At 46.1% G+C, this 14,455-nt stretch overlaps 2 protein-coding genes across 2 annotated transcripts in view; one reads left to right on the plus strand and one right to left on the minus strand.

Annotated features, from left to right (window-relative positions):
- MED12L (mediator complex subunit 12L) overlaps positions 1–14,455 on the minus strand; it is a 124,073-nt gene that overhangs the window by 77,930 nt on the left and 31,688 nt on the right. The window lies entirely within an intron of this gene.
- Positions 690–9,570, plus strand: P2RY14 (purinergic receptor P2Y14). Its single transcript, XM_062005812.1, has 4 exons — positions 690–1,191; positions 1,298–1,481; positions 6,181–6,271; positions 7,293–9,570. Exon 4 carries the CDS (start codon positions 7,311–7,313, stop codon positions 8,322–8,324), a length of 1,014 nt encoding a protein of 337 aa, XP_061861796.1. The 5' UTR covers positions 690–1,191; positions 1,298–1,481; positions 6,181–6,271; positions 7,293–7,310; the 3' UTR covers positions 8,325–9,570.

A 14,455-nucleotide genomic window follows, 5' to 3' on the forward strand; every position in this document is an offset into this window, starting at 1 on the left:
AGAACTCCCCATAATGTAAAAGCAGCTTTGTCTCTGAAGATGCCTCCTTATTTCACTGAATCCTGGGGGAAGGAAGGCACTAAAGGTGCATGTTAACACACACTGGGTCCCAGTAAAGGAGCTGCTCCCAGCACATAGCAGTGATGCATCAGCAGGAGATACACTCATTTGTCCATGCCTTAGGGCCCTTTCTTGTAAGGTGACAAACACTCATAGAAGGAAAGGTCATGAGAAAACTGTGTATTTAGCAGAAGGTTTGGGTTATGCACTGCAAAGCAAAGCTCAAGTCATGTACTAAATGTTTAGTAACACCAGTGGACACAACTTACTGTTACAAAAATAAACACACAAACCTCAGTGTCTCTCCTGAAACCTAAGACCTGTCTCAGAATACTTCCCACATTCACAGAAAAGGTATTAGCTTTTCCTTTACCACGTTTCCACTTCTTTTGCGCTTGATTTCAAAGCCTCACAGTAAATATATGGGAAAAGCAGGAAGGGAGGAAAACAGACAAGTGATTAAGGTTAAAAGAAAGGAAAAAAAAGCCATACACCAAAGATTTATCACTTAACCCAAGAATACATCTCCCAGCCTCTGAGCACGCCCTGATCAACCACAACGTAAGCCCAGTTCAGAACACTCCCAGTCACAGCAGCAGAAGCTCTCGGGGCAGTCAGCTTTACAGAGGAGGTCGCAGCCAGGCCTGGGAACAGCTTTAGAAAAGAAAACACCAGTTCTTAAGATCACTTACTGCTTTGCCAACTGCACAAATGTGTCTTTCTTGAAACCAGTTCAACACTGATCTTCATGGAAGTAAGTGCACAAAAATAGCACTGGCCATCTGCAGCACTCGAGCTCCTGACCACAGCTGGCCAGGCGCCGGGACGAGCTGCCGGCTCGGCAGCATCTGCTCGCGGGACACAGCCTGCTTCGAGCCCCCTCCTCTCCCAGAGCACACCAGGAAGGTAACACAGCAAAGCCTCCACTCCAAACCCCTGCGAGGGAGCAGCCGCCGGCAGCACGGAGCAGAGCAGAGCAGCCTCCGCTGCAATCCAGCCAGCGAGTAACACGCTCCGGTACAGCTGCGCTTTTACACTGCTTTACATGACAAGGCAGTTCTAAGGGGCTTGTTCTGTACGTGTTTCACAGCTGAGGAGAGACCACGCACGCAGCTCCACTCTTCTGTTCAGGTGAACGCCTCTGCCTTTCCTCACACGCTTCCACACATTACCGACGCTCTCAAACATTCTCCTTTAACCTTTAAATAACTACCAGTAGACTTTTTTCCTTTTTCAGTTGACAAATAAGGTGAACAGGAAATCATCCACACGTTACACAAACCGCAAACAAATTACCTGGAAGGCAGGCGAGCAGAGTCCTAACTGCAAACAGACCCAGCAAAGCAAGGCAGCCAAGCACACGGCGGTCAGGCTGAGACATGGAGCAGCCTCGAGCCATGCCAGCGACTGCAGAGCCACAGGTAAGGACTGCTCCTGTCTTGTCTGTCTCAGCAAAAGATACTTTCTTAAGCAGCCGTTGTTTTAATTTATGACTGAGGAAACGTGGCGATATAAAACTCAAACGGTTAAAGCTTCAGACAAAGCAGAAAGTTAAAGAGAAGGATTTATTTACTTGAGTCACATTTTACTTCTTTTAAACACCCAGTTTTAGGAGAATGAAACTACTGATCATCAAAGTGTTTTACTGACGTACTCGCACTAGAATAATTCCAAATTCGGTAGGAGAGCTGCTTCTAAAAGCTGGTCTGCTTAACCCTCTCCTATCACATCATAAACCCACCACTCCTAATACCCTGGCCCTAACGTTTCCTCTTAGATCCACCACTCCCCAGTTCAGAGACTATAACTGATGGGTGACAGAAAAGCCCTTGGGCTTAACTTAAAAAACAGAATATTTGGGTTAGATCTCAGATTTCAAGAGTAGCACAGGGACTCCTGGACAGCAAGAAGAAATGAAACAATTACTGGTGGGTTTTGCAAGACAGAAATGAAAGTGTGCCCTTGAAACAAAATTGTGTCCTCACACTTCAACCAAAGGAGCCTGCTCTGCCCTTCCCAACAGGGAGTAAACAGCCTTATCTACAGCTGCTTGCTATACCTTTGCCCTCTCCTCACTCCATGTGTCCTTCAGAACACCAGAAATGAATCGTACACGCCAGGAAAACACCACGGCTGATCTAAAGGATGTAATAGGTTTGGTCAGGAGAATCTGTGATGAGAGGCTGTGGTTGTGAAACGCACCCGGCACACGCCGGGGCCTTCTGGGCAGCACCGCACTACACTGCACAGCACCGCACGCTGCCTCCTGCCAGGCTCACTGCAGCAGCCCTCTGCCTCCAGCTTTGCCCCCCTCACCCCCAGCCCTGCTCCTGTCAGGGCACTCCCATGCTCTCATCTGACCTGGGCACAACAACAGGACATCAATTTGCAACATTTTTTTCCCCTCTTTTAACAGACGAGCAGATAAGGGGGAGAGGAAAGAATGAAGGAGCAAGGAGAACAAAGCTCAGTACTCAGATTTGCATCAAGTTTAGAATCAGATTTCTGTTTTGTATCCCACTGGACGTGGGAAGCCCTTCATCAGGACCTTCTCCTGCAGGACTGCACGCTGCTGGAAGGTGCTGGCAGGACTCCCCTCAGTTCGGCCACCGGCCGCAAGTGCTCGTAACACACTGAGCTCACTGACTTGGGAATTGGTTTTGCAAATACAAGGAATGAGAAACACCATCACTAATTCATAAGGATTTATGAATATTGACTCTGTTATACAAAGAAGTTCAAACCTTCACACACAGTCTGCCTCCCCCTGCCCCTCCCCAAGAATTATACAACCAGGCAGCCAGGGGAAAATTGAGTCCCAACAAAAACATGCCACAAAAGATACCATAGCTCTATTCCATGGGTTTTGTTAAAATAACACTTTAAACACTAGATGATATAGTCAATTTCTTCCAAACTGAGCAAGTCAATAGCTTTATTCAGTTAAAAGGTGAGGAAGAAAATGCAATCCAGGACTTGAGCCTACTGCTGCTCAGAGTGAAGCGACGGCTGTAGATAGTGCAGTGGTGGTCAGGGTGCTTCCACCCCACTACGTGACAAAGGGTTTTGCTACCAGGTCATCTGAGGGTTTGCGCTCCCTGCACAGGCATTGGTGATGCTGCACTGGGACACTGGCAGAAAGGGAAACCGTCCACCAGGACTGGCAGGTGAAATTAAGAGAGTCTCAAAGGATTAATTCCACATTCACAAGGTCAGGAGTCTGTAAGTAAGACAGCATAGCATGAAAAATTACCTCCTTCCATCAGCTGCAACCTCCTCACTAGAATATCCTGAACTTTGCCTTTTTGGATCAAAAGTGAGCAGCAGTGTTAAGAAGTTGAGTTATTTAGACTTCTCTTCCTCCTGTTAATAACCATAGCTGCAGCCAGGACATACTTGCAGCATCACTGAGGCTCGCCTCGCTCGGCAGGAGCCACTGCTGCTCATGGGACACAGCAGCAGGGACATAGCAGCCTCTCCCAGCTGCTTCCACAGGGACATTGCCTTCAGCAGCAACCTGGGCAAGAGACTTGGCTCAGGCACTCCTCTGCCCGCTCACTCCACATGTGAGAGCTTCTGAAAGCAAGAGCTGAAGGCACAGTAGCAAGGAACAAACAGCCTCTCGAAGTGACCGACACCCTCAGGGACCCCCTTTTCCCTGAGCCATGCTGCAGGAAGCATGCACTAAGCCCTGCCATGCACCGTGCCAGCCCTGCCACACACTATGCCAGCTCACTGTTACTCACTGACTGCTTCCTACAGCAGCAATGCTGTTTTACTTTTCTGACATCTTAATTTGACTGTTCACCCCATTTTCCTCCATGACATCCTGTGCATCTGTGAGCAACCACCACCCAAAACAGCCTTTTAAAGGGTTGAAGCCGCACATACTGTATTTTGCATACTTCTATTCTCTCAAGTATTAAAACCCAGACACTGCCTTATGACAAATGTTATAATAAGAACAGAAAAATAACTCACTCTTAGTCTCTTGGCAAACTTGCAAGAAGTTAAATGTACCAACATACCTCCACAGTCACTGCAAAACATGCCTTCCAAGGGAGACCAGAAATTACAACCAGGGACTTGAGTCCCCACCTTGGCACCTACCCCCGCAGCTGCCACAGCGGGAACATCTGCTCCCCTTCTGCATCTCCACAGAGCAGCCCTGAGCAGGCACCAGCTAAGAAACACCCAGGTAGTCAGAGGAGACGGATTTCCCCTGAACAGCCCCTGCCAGCCCTGACCCAGCACATCCAGCTCAGCATCCTCGGAGAGCAACTGGGGAACGGCCAGACAGGGTCCCACCACACTGCAGCTGGCGGGCTCCTCCCGAGCCCCAGCTCCTGACAAGCGAGAGAGCATGCCCATTCTTTTAAGCCCTGCAAGGAGACCCCAAGCAGCCTGCCTTGATGGTTTCCAGCCAGCAGCCACCTCCAGGCTCTCAGCTCATGCCGCAGAGACTGGGGACACACGTCCCACTGGGCACTGTACTTGGCCACTGGATTACACCAGCGTGGCTGTGACTGCAAGTTCAGGCCACCACTGAGATTCCCACTGCATTAGGAGGAATGTATCAAAAGAAGATTCTTTTTTTAGCACAACTCAGTACAATTCACAGCTGCCACGTTTCGCTAATTGTGCTTCCTCTTTCTCTGGATTTCTCATAACAGCAGAGATAACCTTTGATGGGATCCTTCCCTGACAAACTCCACTTTGCAGATTAAAAAAGATTTCCAGGGACAGTGACCACTGCCAGCAAGTCTTGACCCAGTAATTGTGTTGCATATTTATCCAGCAGCCGTACTAATTCCCATAAATAGCTAAAAAGTGTGCTCAGTACTGCAGAATTTTCATTACATTCAGGGTAAAGGCAAGCCCAAAACTTGTAAATATTATTCTTGTGTTCAGTAGAACAGCCATGAACTTGGCAATTTGAAAGCTAAGTCACAGAAGTTAAGAAAAATGTCCTAATGATCTTGGAAGGGTTACAAATGATAGCCAACAGGGTTTGAATGCAAAAGGAACTCATCGTTTTTTAGTGGTTTATGCGACTTTCCTTTTTGCTTATTTTGCCAAGACAACGTGATTTGCAAACTGAGAAGGTTCAAACCTTAGATATATTTTACCAAATCAATCTTGTTGCTTTGGTGAATCATTTTCTGGTTTTGCACAACTACTTGATATTATTTATGTAGAATAAATACACTTTACGCTGGAGAAAGCAAGTGAAGATGAAATGCTGCTCAAGTGTAAAAGGCTATTCTCAGATACCAACCACACATTGCTGGGTGTGAATGTATATCCTCCAGCACATGCTGGCAAACAGAAATAGCAACGTTTAAGGACTGGGGAAAATGAAGACATAAAAAGGAATCATTAAGCTTAGTCATCACCTCAAGTAGCATTTCGACAAAAAAAGTCCTAAACTGACCCACCAATTAACACCAAATGAGGAGTGTTCACAGTTTCCAGATGAACCCCAGCGTGGAATGGGGGGTGAGTATCTATGCTCATTTCAAGCTGCCTAGCACTTGGTGGAGTCACTGCAAGTTCTCATGTTCTCACAAGAGAAGGGGGTGTTCTCATTCTGAAGGTTTAAGGGCAGCTTGACCAAGAACACAACCAGGACAAGTATGAAAGAGCAGCTGCTCTATAAAGTGGAAGCATGCCTTCTGCCAACTACATGCAACCCATCCCTGCAAGGCATGAGTGGGCAGAGGAGCACAGCCACCACAGCAGCTGCGGTTATGAGGATCCAGAAGCACCAAGTAGCTGCATGAAGGTCACTCTGCTAGACTGATCCTTTACCAGAGCACAGAAGTTTGACCTCCTCCAGGATCCAAGCTGGGACCCACGACTGATGGAGGAAACAGGCTAGAGGGGTGACAATGTTCACTACCAGTGAATTATTCAGAGCAGCAGGGACAAGGGCTTTCAGAAAGAGCTGAGTGTGTGAACTCAATTTTCAAGTCCTCCTGAAAGACCCGAAGACTCTTTACTATGCTGCTCATTAGCCTAAACGGGCGCTGCACTGGGGGAACCCCTCAGCCCTGCAGAATTACACTGTCCTGTGTTACACAGAACTCTAACAACTGTATTTTCCTGTCTCTCGCGTAGGTCTCCCAGGAAGAGAAGAGGCCCTGTGCCCAAGAATGGAAAGCTCTCTAGACCCTTAACAAAGAGCACCACAGTAGTTCAATCAAGAAAGGTAAGAACATGCCATTGATATTGAAAGATTTACAGACTAGCCTGGACTTAGAGCACTTCTTCCTCAACCACAGCCAGTTGCTACATCTGCTGGTGTGAAGTGTGAAATTTGTCTAGGGCGCCTTCCCTTCTGAACAGATACAATATACTTTACAAAGTGGTATTGTCCACATGTCTAAAAACACACTCCTGAAATAATTCTTTGTTATATGATGCTTCAGTACTAGTATCTGCTGCTAAGTCCAAGAACAGAAACGTATCACCTCCAGGTCCTTTGCTTTAGGAAACCCTACAGGGCAAAAACCAGTTCTAAACACATTGTATGCAGAGAGAGGGTCCTGCTTAGACAGCCTGACAGGAGGAAGAGAACACATCCACAGCAGACAACAATAGAAAGAGAAGAGCTTTTAAACATAGTGTTCTTTCCCAGCTCCATGGCACTCATTTTCCAGTTGCCTAGGTTTTCATTTGCCAAATGCAGCAGCATTCTATCTGTTCTGCCCTCCCTAGGGAGGATAATCTACCCCTGTAAACATGCTGTCAAAGAAAAGCAGACAGCAGATGTGATTTCTTCTTGGAGATCCTCTAAAATTCAAATCTGAAGGACCTAAGAAGACAGCTCTAGCTTCTACATGATGCCAACACACAGACACGAGGGACATGCTACTAAAAGTTTAGAGCAACTGTGCCAGCTGGAAATACAAGTTTCTTTCAAGTGAACGTTGGAAAATACTGGCACTCACTAGACATTTCCATGCTTGACTGATAGAAGAGTTTTTATGCCTGTATACAAAACAGAACACTTTGTACAAGGAATATTCATATCTCTCACATGCTTCCTGGTAAACTAGTGCTAGCAATACATGCTAGTCCTTAAGGGTTAATAAGATGCATTTAGGGCCATAAAATCAGTGCTGAGAAGTATGTCAGGTTTATTTTGAAGCAAGAGTAGAAACTTACAGTAAGTAATGGAAAGCACAGCACCATTTTATCTTACTGAGACCATCTTTCTTTGCTTCTAGGAACAAAGATTTTGTAAGATGTTCAACTCCAGCACAGGCTCCTCAGGCAACAACTGCAGCCACAGCACAGTTATAACCAAGACAGTCATTCCCCTGGTCTACTGCCTGATTTTCGTAGTGGGGCTCTTGCTGAACGGTGTGGCAGCATGGATCTTTCTGTACATATCCAGCAAAAAGAGTTTCATTGTGTATCTCAAGAACATCGTTGTTGCCGACCTCCTGATGAGCCTGACGTTTCCTTTCAAAATCCTGGCTGACTCAGAAGTCGCCCCTCCACAGCTCAACACCTTTGTGTGCAGATACTCTGCTGTTGTGTTTTACACCAACATGTACATCGGGATAACGTTTTTTGGCCTCATAGGTTTTGACAGGTACTACAAGATTGTGAAGCCTTTATTCACCTCTTTTGTTCATACGGTTAACTACAGTAAATTGGTCTCTATAAGCATATGGTTACTGTTAATGCTCATATCACTTCCAAATATGATTTTAACTACTGAAATCACTAAAGAAAGTCATTCCAGAATATGTATAGGTCTAAAAAGTGAGCTTGGCAGACAGTGGCACAAGGCGTCGAGTTACATCTGCACGGGCATCTTCTGGGTTGTTTTTATTCTGCTAATCATTTTTTACACTTCTATATCAAAAAAGATATATAGCTCTTACAAAAAGTTCAGAAGGAACTCAGACGTGGCCAAGAGAAAAACCAGCCGTAACATATTCAGTATCATGTTTGTATTTGTCATTTGCTTTGTGCCCTACCACCTCTGCAGAATACCGTACACCCTGAGTCAAACCAGCCCGCAGTTCAACTGCCAGTCCAAAAAGTCCCTCTTCTACGCCAAGGAGTTCACTCTCGTGCTGTCTGCTGCAAACGTCTGCCTTGACCCTATTATTTATTTTTTCCTCTGCGTCCCCTTTAAAGAAAAGCTGTATCAAAAACTACACCTCAAGTTGAAAACGTCAAGTGAGGTTGAAATTTCTAAATCCAGAAGATCGAATACACTTCGGGAAAGTATAAACGTGGTGTAGGTTCAGGTCTGTGAAACAGTCCAGAGTTATGCATGGATCCAAGCCTCAAAGAAACGCAACAGAGGACAGGTTTCAGCATGAAACACCAAGAGCTTTCCCAGAAAAAAAGTCCCCACCGTTATTTCACGGTGCCAATGCATTTGCTACATTTCAGCTGATGCTGTGACTGCAGCACAGTGTGACATGACCTATCTGTATCTCAAAAAAAGAGAGGGATAACTGGAACAACACATTCTGGAGCTCCAGGCCATGCTTCTCCAAAGGACTAACCAGCAGACACAATCAAACAACGGGCTGCCCAGGGAGGTGCTGGAGTCACCGTCCCTGGAGGGGTTTCAGAGCTGGGTGGATGTTGCACCGAGGGAAATGGGCTGGTGGTTGATAGGGCTGGGACAAAGGCTGCACTCCATGGGCTTAAAGGTCTCTTCCAGCTGAAACATGTCTATGTTTCTGTGATTTGCTGCTGTTTATCATGAAGCCAGGCATGACACACACAGCAATCCAAGAAGCAGCCTGAAGGGCCTGGGAACAACTGATTGTTCCCCTCGGCTGGAGCAGCCCCTCAGGAGTGACAGGAGGAAGTTCAGCCCAGGCTCTTCGACTTGGCCTTCACCAGTGTGTAGAAGAGGACTGAGACCCTCAGGGGAAGCTCTCTTGTACATTTACAAGTCACAAAGCAAAGGGTTGAAGGCGATGTGCAGCTTAAGGAAGGACTCTATTCCACAGTTGCGGCCAAAAAAAAAAAGACTTAAACCCCCCCAAAAATAGATCAAATCCTGAAAGATCTGCACAGAACCTGAAAAACCCTTTGTGTTTATATATATAGATATATATGTGTGATTTCTTAAGGAAAACACTGTATAAAATTAAGAATTAAACATGATTGTCACTCTTCAGCACCAAATATCAGAGTGTTTCTATGCAATGCGACGCTCAGTATAAGCAAGTGCTCAAAGAGGATCCTTCTGTAAGCGGAACAGTGGCTACCCTGTACTCCTCAGGACTGAACAGTGGTTACCCTGAACTCCTCAGGTTCCTCAGGACTTCTCTGAAATCGCCTGCTGTACACCAAAGACACTCACCCCAAACCGACTGAGGTTTTAGCACCTCCCTTGCTGTTGTTGCAGGAGACAAGAAGGAGCCGTTTGAAAACACACACGTACAGTTGTCTAGAAACTCTGGGGTGCATTTAAATCCAGCAAGAAGTATTTGTTCATTTTCCCATGCTTTTGGCAAAATGGTAGAGCGTTTCTCTATACAAAGGTAACAGAGGAAAACCACCATCCTCCTGTATATAAATATAACCTCTTTTGTAACTGTGTTTTTCTGTGCAGCTTTTTTTTCCCTCCCCGACTGATTTTATTATTGAACGGGGAAAACACACCAGAGCATAAAGCAGCCACAAAAGCTTTCAGGCAGTGGCTGTGAAAGCTGAATGCTTTACTTTTACTTGACAAAAAAGATACAGGAATAGAAAACAGAAATAACACGTGCTTCACCTTTCTGCCACCGTGTTTCACTTCAGTCCTAACAGATCTAGCTCAGGGTGAAAGATGTTTCAACACACGGTCTTTGAACCTTCTCCAAGACTATGGGTAACTTCTCTTGGTCTGAGACCAGCGGTAACAGTAACAGTTTTGTACCATCACATGGGATTACATTCCAACCAAAGGACTGGACAGTTGTGCTGAGTTAAACCCAGCCTTTGTGGAGTGCATTTACTCCTATTTATTGCCCGCTTGCCTAAGGAGCAGTCTCAGCCCAGATCCAGCATCAGCCAGCTCCCAGCACCCCAGGTGTTCCTCTGGCTGCAGGGGCTGAGGGGACCCCAGCACAAACCAGCCCTTAGGAACTCACAAGAGAAGGCTGCAGTTTGGTTGTGTTTGTTAATGAAAAGGGATAAAAGGTTATTTATGTGGTTCTTTCAGAGCTCCCTGACTCTTGTCAAACCGAGATTTCACAGGCTCAGCCCTCCAAGCAAGGGAAACAGTCTGTTGGAGATGGGAATCTGTTGCTTTGCAGATTTTTTTTGTCATTTATGGCAAAAGCCATTCAGTTCCTTACATGGCATGGCTTGGCATTTGCCTACGTAAATCTAAATCACTGCAGCTGTGACAGCACACTGACACACAGGGATGAAAACACTTCCTCAATATCTATTTGTGTGGCTTTTTCATTCAAATCTTTGCAAGCTTTGAGAAAAATTAGTTCTATCATAAAATTGTTCCCTCACCCCACCAGATTACTGATACTAGAGCAAGAAAAATCTACACAGAGACACTGGGGGAAGGATGCCAACCAACACACATTGTAGCTTTTGGTTTGCTTTGAAAATATCTTCCTCCAATAGCTTCATGACCAGTTTTAGGTAACACTAGCATTAAACACAGCTTCTGCTCCATCTCCAAGCATTGCTCTTTGCTGAATGAACTGGGATGTAAAAGTGTGGGGGTCAACTTTTCTGCCAACACCCTCACACATATTCTCCCATCCCATCCCACTAAATAAGTCCTTCATTATTTCTATAAGAACCTTCATCAGCACGCTTGCTAACCATCACTTCAGGGCACTGCTTCCCTGTAAAACACTGTTCAAACAATTAAAGCTAATATTGGTAAGTGCCAGAAGGCTGAGGAGATGCTGGGCAGGCTGAGGAGATGCTGGGTGGCTGACAGCAGGAGCCTGTGCGCTGCTGCCTGGCAAGACCTTCACCTGCAGGACGTGGCTACCTGGAGTTCACACAGCACTGTGTGCCACGCAGGGCAGATGCCCCCTCTCCAACAGGCCCAATGGCACAGGCTACACTGAACACATCTTACCTCCTAGTGCTCTGAAATTAAGAAATCCACCTGTTTTTTCTTAATCAGAAATAGCTGTTTCTGCTCACAACTCGTAACACCCTGTGCCAAATGACACCTATTTTTCATTGACGATACAGACATTACAATGGCATAAAAACCCCCTTAATTTGTCAATGAAAGTCATGAAAAGCAGTAAAAGAAAACATTAAACTTGACAGTTCCTACAGGACTGTATATGGAAAAAAAGAAATCTTGGCTACCTGATTAAAGGACGGCAAAGACACTGCTCAAAGATTGCTCCTGGAAGATTCACAGAGCTGGGACTCAAAGAGCTTAAAGGTCTCTTCCAGCTGAAACAATGCTACGATTCTCTGCACCTCAATACTGAATCAGTGACGGGGACAGTTGCACGTAGAGAGAGGGCAAAACTCTCTCAGGACTAATGTGTTCCATCTGCTCATTACGGTGCCTCCAACACTGACTTTGAAGGCTTCTCTGAAATCTGAAGATAAGCTGAAAGAAAATGTAAGGTTTTCAAGCGTTTTGGTGGTTTTTTCCTGTCTATCATCACGTAAATGAGATGAAATCATGATCAAACCAGGGTTTCCCATCAGCTCTCTATCAGACGCTGACTGCAGAATTTCCACCCGTGCACATCTGTCTGGCTTGCACAGGCACAAACACATGCCCAAGAAATCAGAACTCAACCTCAGAACTAAATCTCAAACCTTCCACTTAAAACACAAGGAGAAAGTCCTTTGGTGCTGAGGTGAGGGAGCCCTGGCCCAGGCTGCCCAGGGAGGGTGTGGAGGCTCCTGCTCGGGAGGTTTCCAACCCCACCTGGACACATTCCTGTGCCCCCTGAACGAGGGGAATCTGCTGTAGCAGGGGGTTGGACTTGATGATCTTTAGAAGTCCCTTCCAACCCCCACCATTCTGTGATTCTGACACAAGGACCACCCACAGAAATCTCTGGTGTGTCCAACTGAAAACACAAGGCCCTCAATGCTTATTTTAAAGGCCATCAGACTCAGGGGTTTTCTTTAAAGTTTAGATGTTATTTTTCCTAGCTTTGTTCTCAGAAATGCTTCAATCACTTTGGCTGTATTCCCACTCACACCAGCATCCCCTTCCCTTCCTTTCACCACCACCATCCCAGCAGCCAGCCTAAGCAGGCATCATGGAAAATTCATGATCCAAATACAAAAATTCAGTAAAGTTTAAACAAACAGAAAGAGGGGTTTATGATGTGAAGTGCAACTTCAACTGCAGCATCTGACGAACTAAAGCAGCCTTTTAAATCAGACATACAGAATCATAGAATGGTGGGGGTTGGAAGGGACCTTTAGAGATCATCTAGTCCAACCCCCCTGCAGAAGCAGGTTCACCTAGATCAGGTCACACAGGAACATGTCCAGGTGGGTCTTGAAGACCTCCAAGGAAGGTGCCTCCACAACTCCCCTGGGCAGCCTGTGCCAGGGCTCCCTCACCTGAACAGTAGAACAGTTTTTTCTTATATTTAAGTGGAACTTTTTGTTTTCCAGCTTCATCCCATCACCCCTTATCCTGTTGCTGGCTACTATAGAAAAGAGGGATGTCCCAACTTCCTGACACCCACCCTTTAGATATTTATAAATGTCAATAAGATCTCCCCTCAGTCTCCTCTTCTTCAGACTAAACAGCCCCAGTTCCTGCAGCCTTTCCTCATATGAAAGGTATATAATATAGATGGGAAAAGGATGACACTGAACCACAACAAACCCAGTATTACACATTCTCCTGTTTATTCTCCTCCTGAAACACTTCTGTAGGAAGTACAGACCATTTCTCAGTAAAGGTTTCACTATCACTTCATGGTTTTAGACCTGGAAAAGTTTTCTGAGTTGTAAACTGACTCTGTAGAAAAGAGGAGTCAGACAGAGGGGAAAAAAATTGACTGAGGGCTACATTTCAAGTTTCTTTAAAACAAACCAAATAGGTAGACACAAGTCTGGACAGATCAGCTTTGCATGATGAGCCCAGCCCCGTAAAGTTAGTCCACATTTGCTCAAAGCTGAACACAGGAGCATTCCAGATTGTGAAGCTCTGCAAACATTTTGACAAATATGGTCTGAACTTTAAGAAAGTCTGGTTTTAAGTTTAGTCATAAGCTTAATCTGTTTCTTCACTAAGCTCTGGTAGGTGATTTGTAAACTCCTGTGGTTTCTCAGCTCCAACACAGTGCTCACACTTGGGGGTTTCAGTACCGTCAGTCCCTCAGCCCCCAAGCCTGCTGCTAGACATTCTCTCCTCATTTAAAAACCAAAAACTGAACTATAAACATTTCCCCTCTGTCTCTAATGAGTCATTTTTACTTGTAAGAGTGCTTGGCAAATACCCAAAGGTTTAGAATGTTATTTGTTGTCAGGAGAATCCCTACGTGCCACTGAACCTGCAACTCTAGAATGGAAATATCACTCACTGGAGTGAGATCCACTGGAATTCCATGCAGCAATGTTGCAATGAATGAGGACCAACTACACTGCAAACCCCTGACTCCAGACAGATGTTAAATGTAAGACACATGGAGGAAAACAAAGTTTAAAATGTTTACAAACAAAAGCAAAGAAACAGCCATTGACGTCACACATGCGCAGCCCCAGGCCAAGAACCACGAACCCTTAACAACTACATCAAAACTCCACATGCTGGGGCTGACCAAACCACGTGTCTCGTCACCCCTACACACGTGAACACGATTAACATCTACATTTAGATCTTTAGGCTTCAAGTTAGGAGAAGATAGTGAAAATCCCACTGCCCCCAGGTCCACAAGGTATCAGCTCCATTCACCATCCCCGCTGGCTCTGACATAGACAAGTTGAGCAGCTCTGACCAGCTTTCTTCCACAAAAGCGTATTTTGAATTGCCATCTTTGTCAACATTCGTGCTACTGGCCACATGGACAAGCCAGCTTCTGTAGTGTAACGGGGAAACTTTACTGTGAGGGAGCCCTGGCCCAGGCTGCCCAGGGAGGGTGTGGAGGCTCCTTCTCAGGAGGTTCCCAAACCCACCTGGACACGTTCCTGTGCCCCCTGAGCGAGGGGAACCTGCTTGAGCAGGGGCTTGGGCTGGAGCAGCTCTGCAGGGCCCTTCCAGCCCCTACCTGCCTGGGATTCTGTGATTCTATGATTCTAAGCTTAATCCAGCTCCTGCCCAGCCGCTTTCAGCTTTGCCCCGCAGGGCAGCACGTGCCCACGGCCCCGCTGCAGCCCCTGCCCCACAGACAGGAACAGGAGGGCTCTCCAGGCTGTTCCGTGAGCACTTACATTTTTTTCTGTCGCCTCTCTT

The sequence above is a fragment of the Colius striatus genome, chromosome 12 (genome assembly GCF_028858725.1).
Source record: "Colius striatus isolate bColStr4 chromosome 12, bColStr4.1.hap1, whole genome shotgun sequence".
Taxonomy (NCBI): Eukaryota; Metazoa; Chordata; class Aves; order Coliiformes; family Coliidae; genus Colius; species Colius striatus.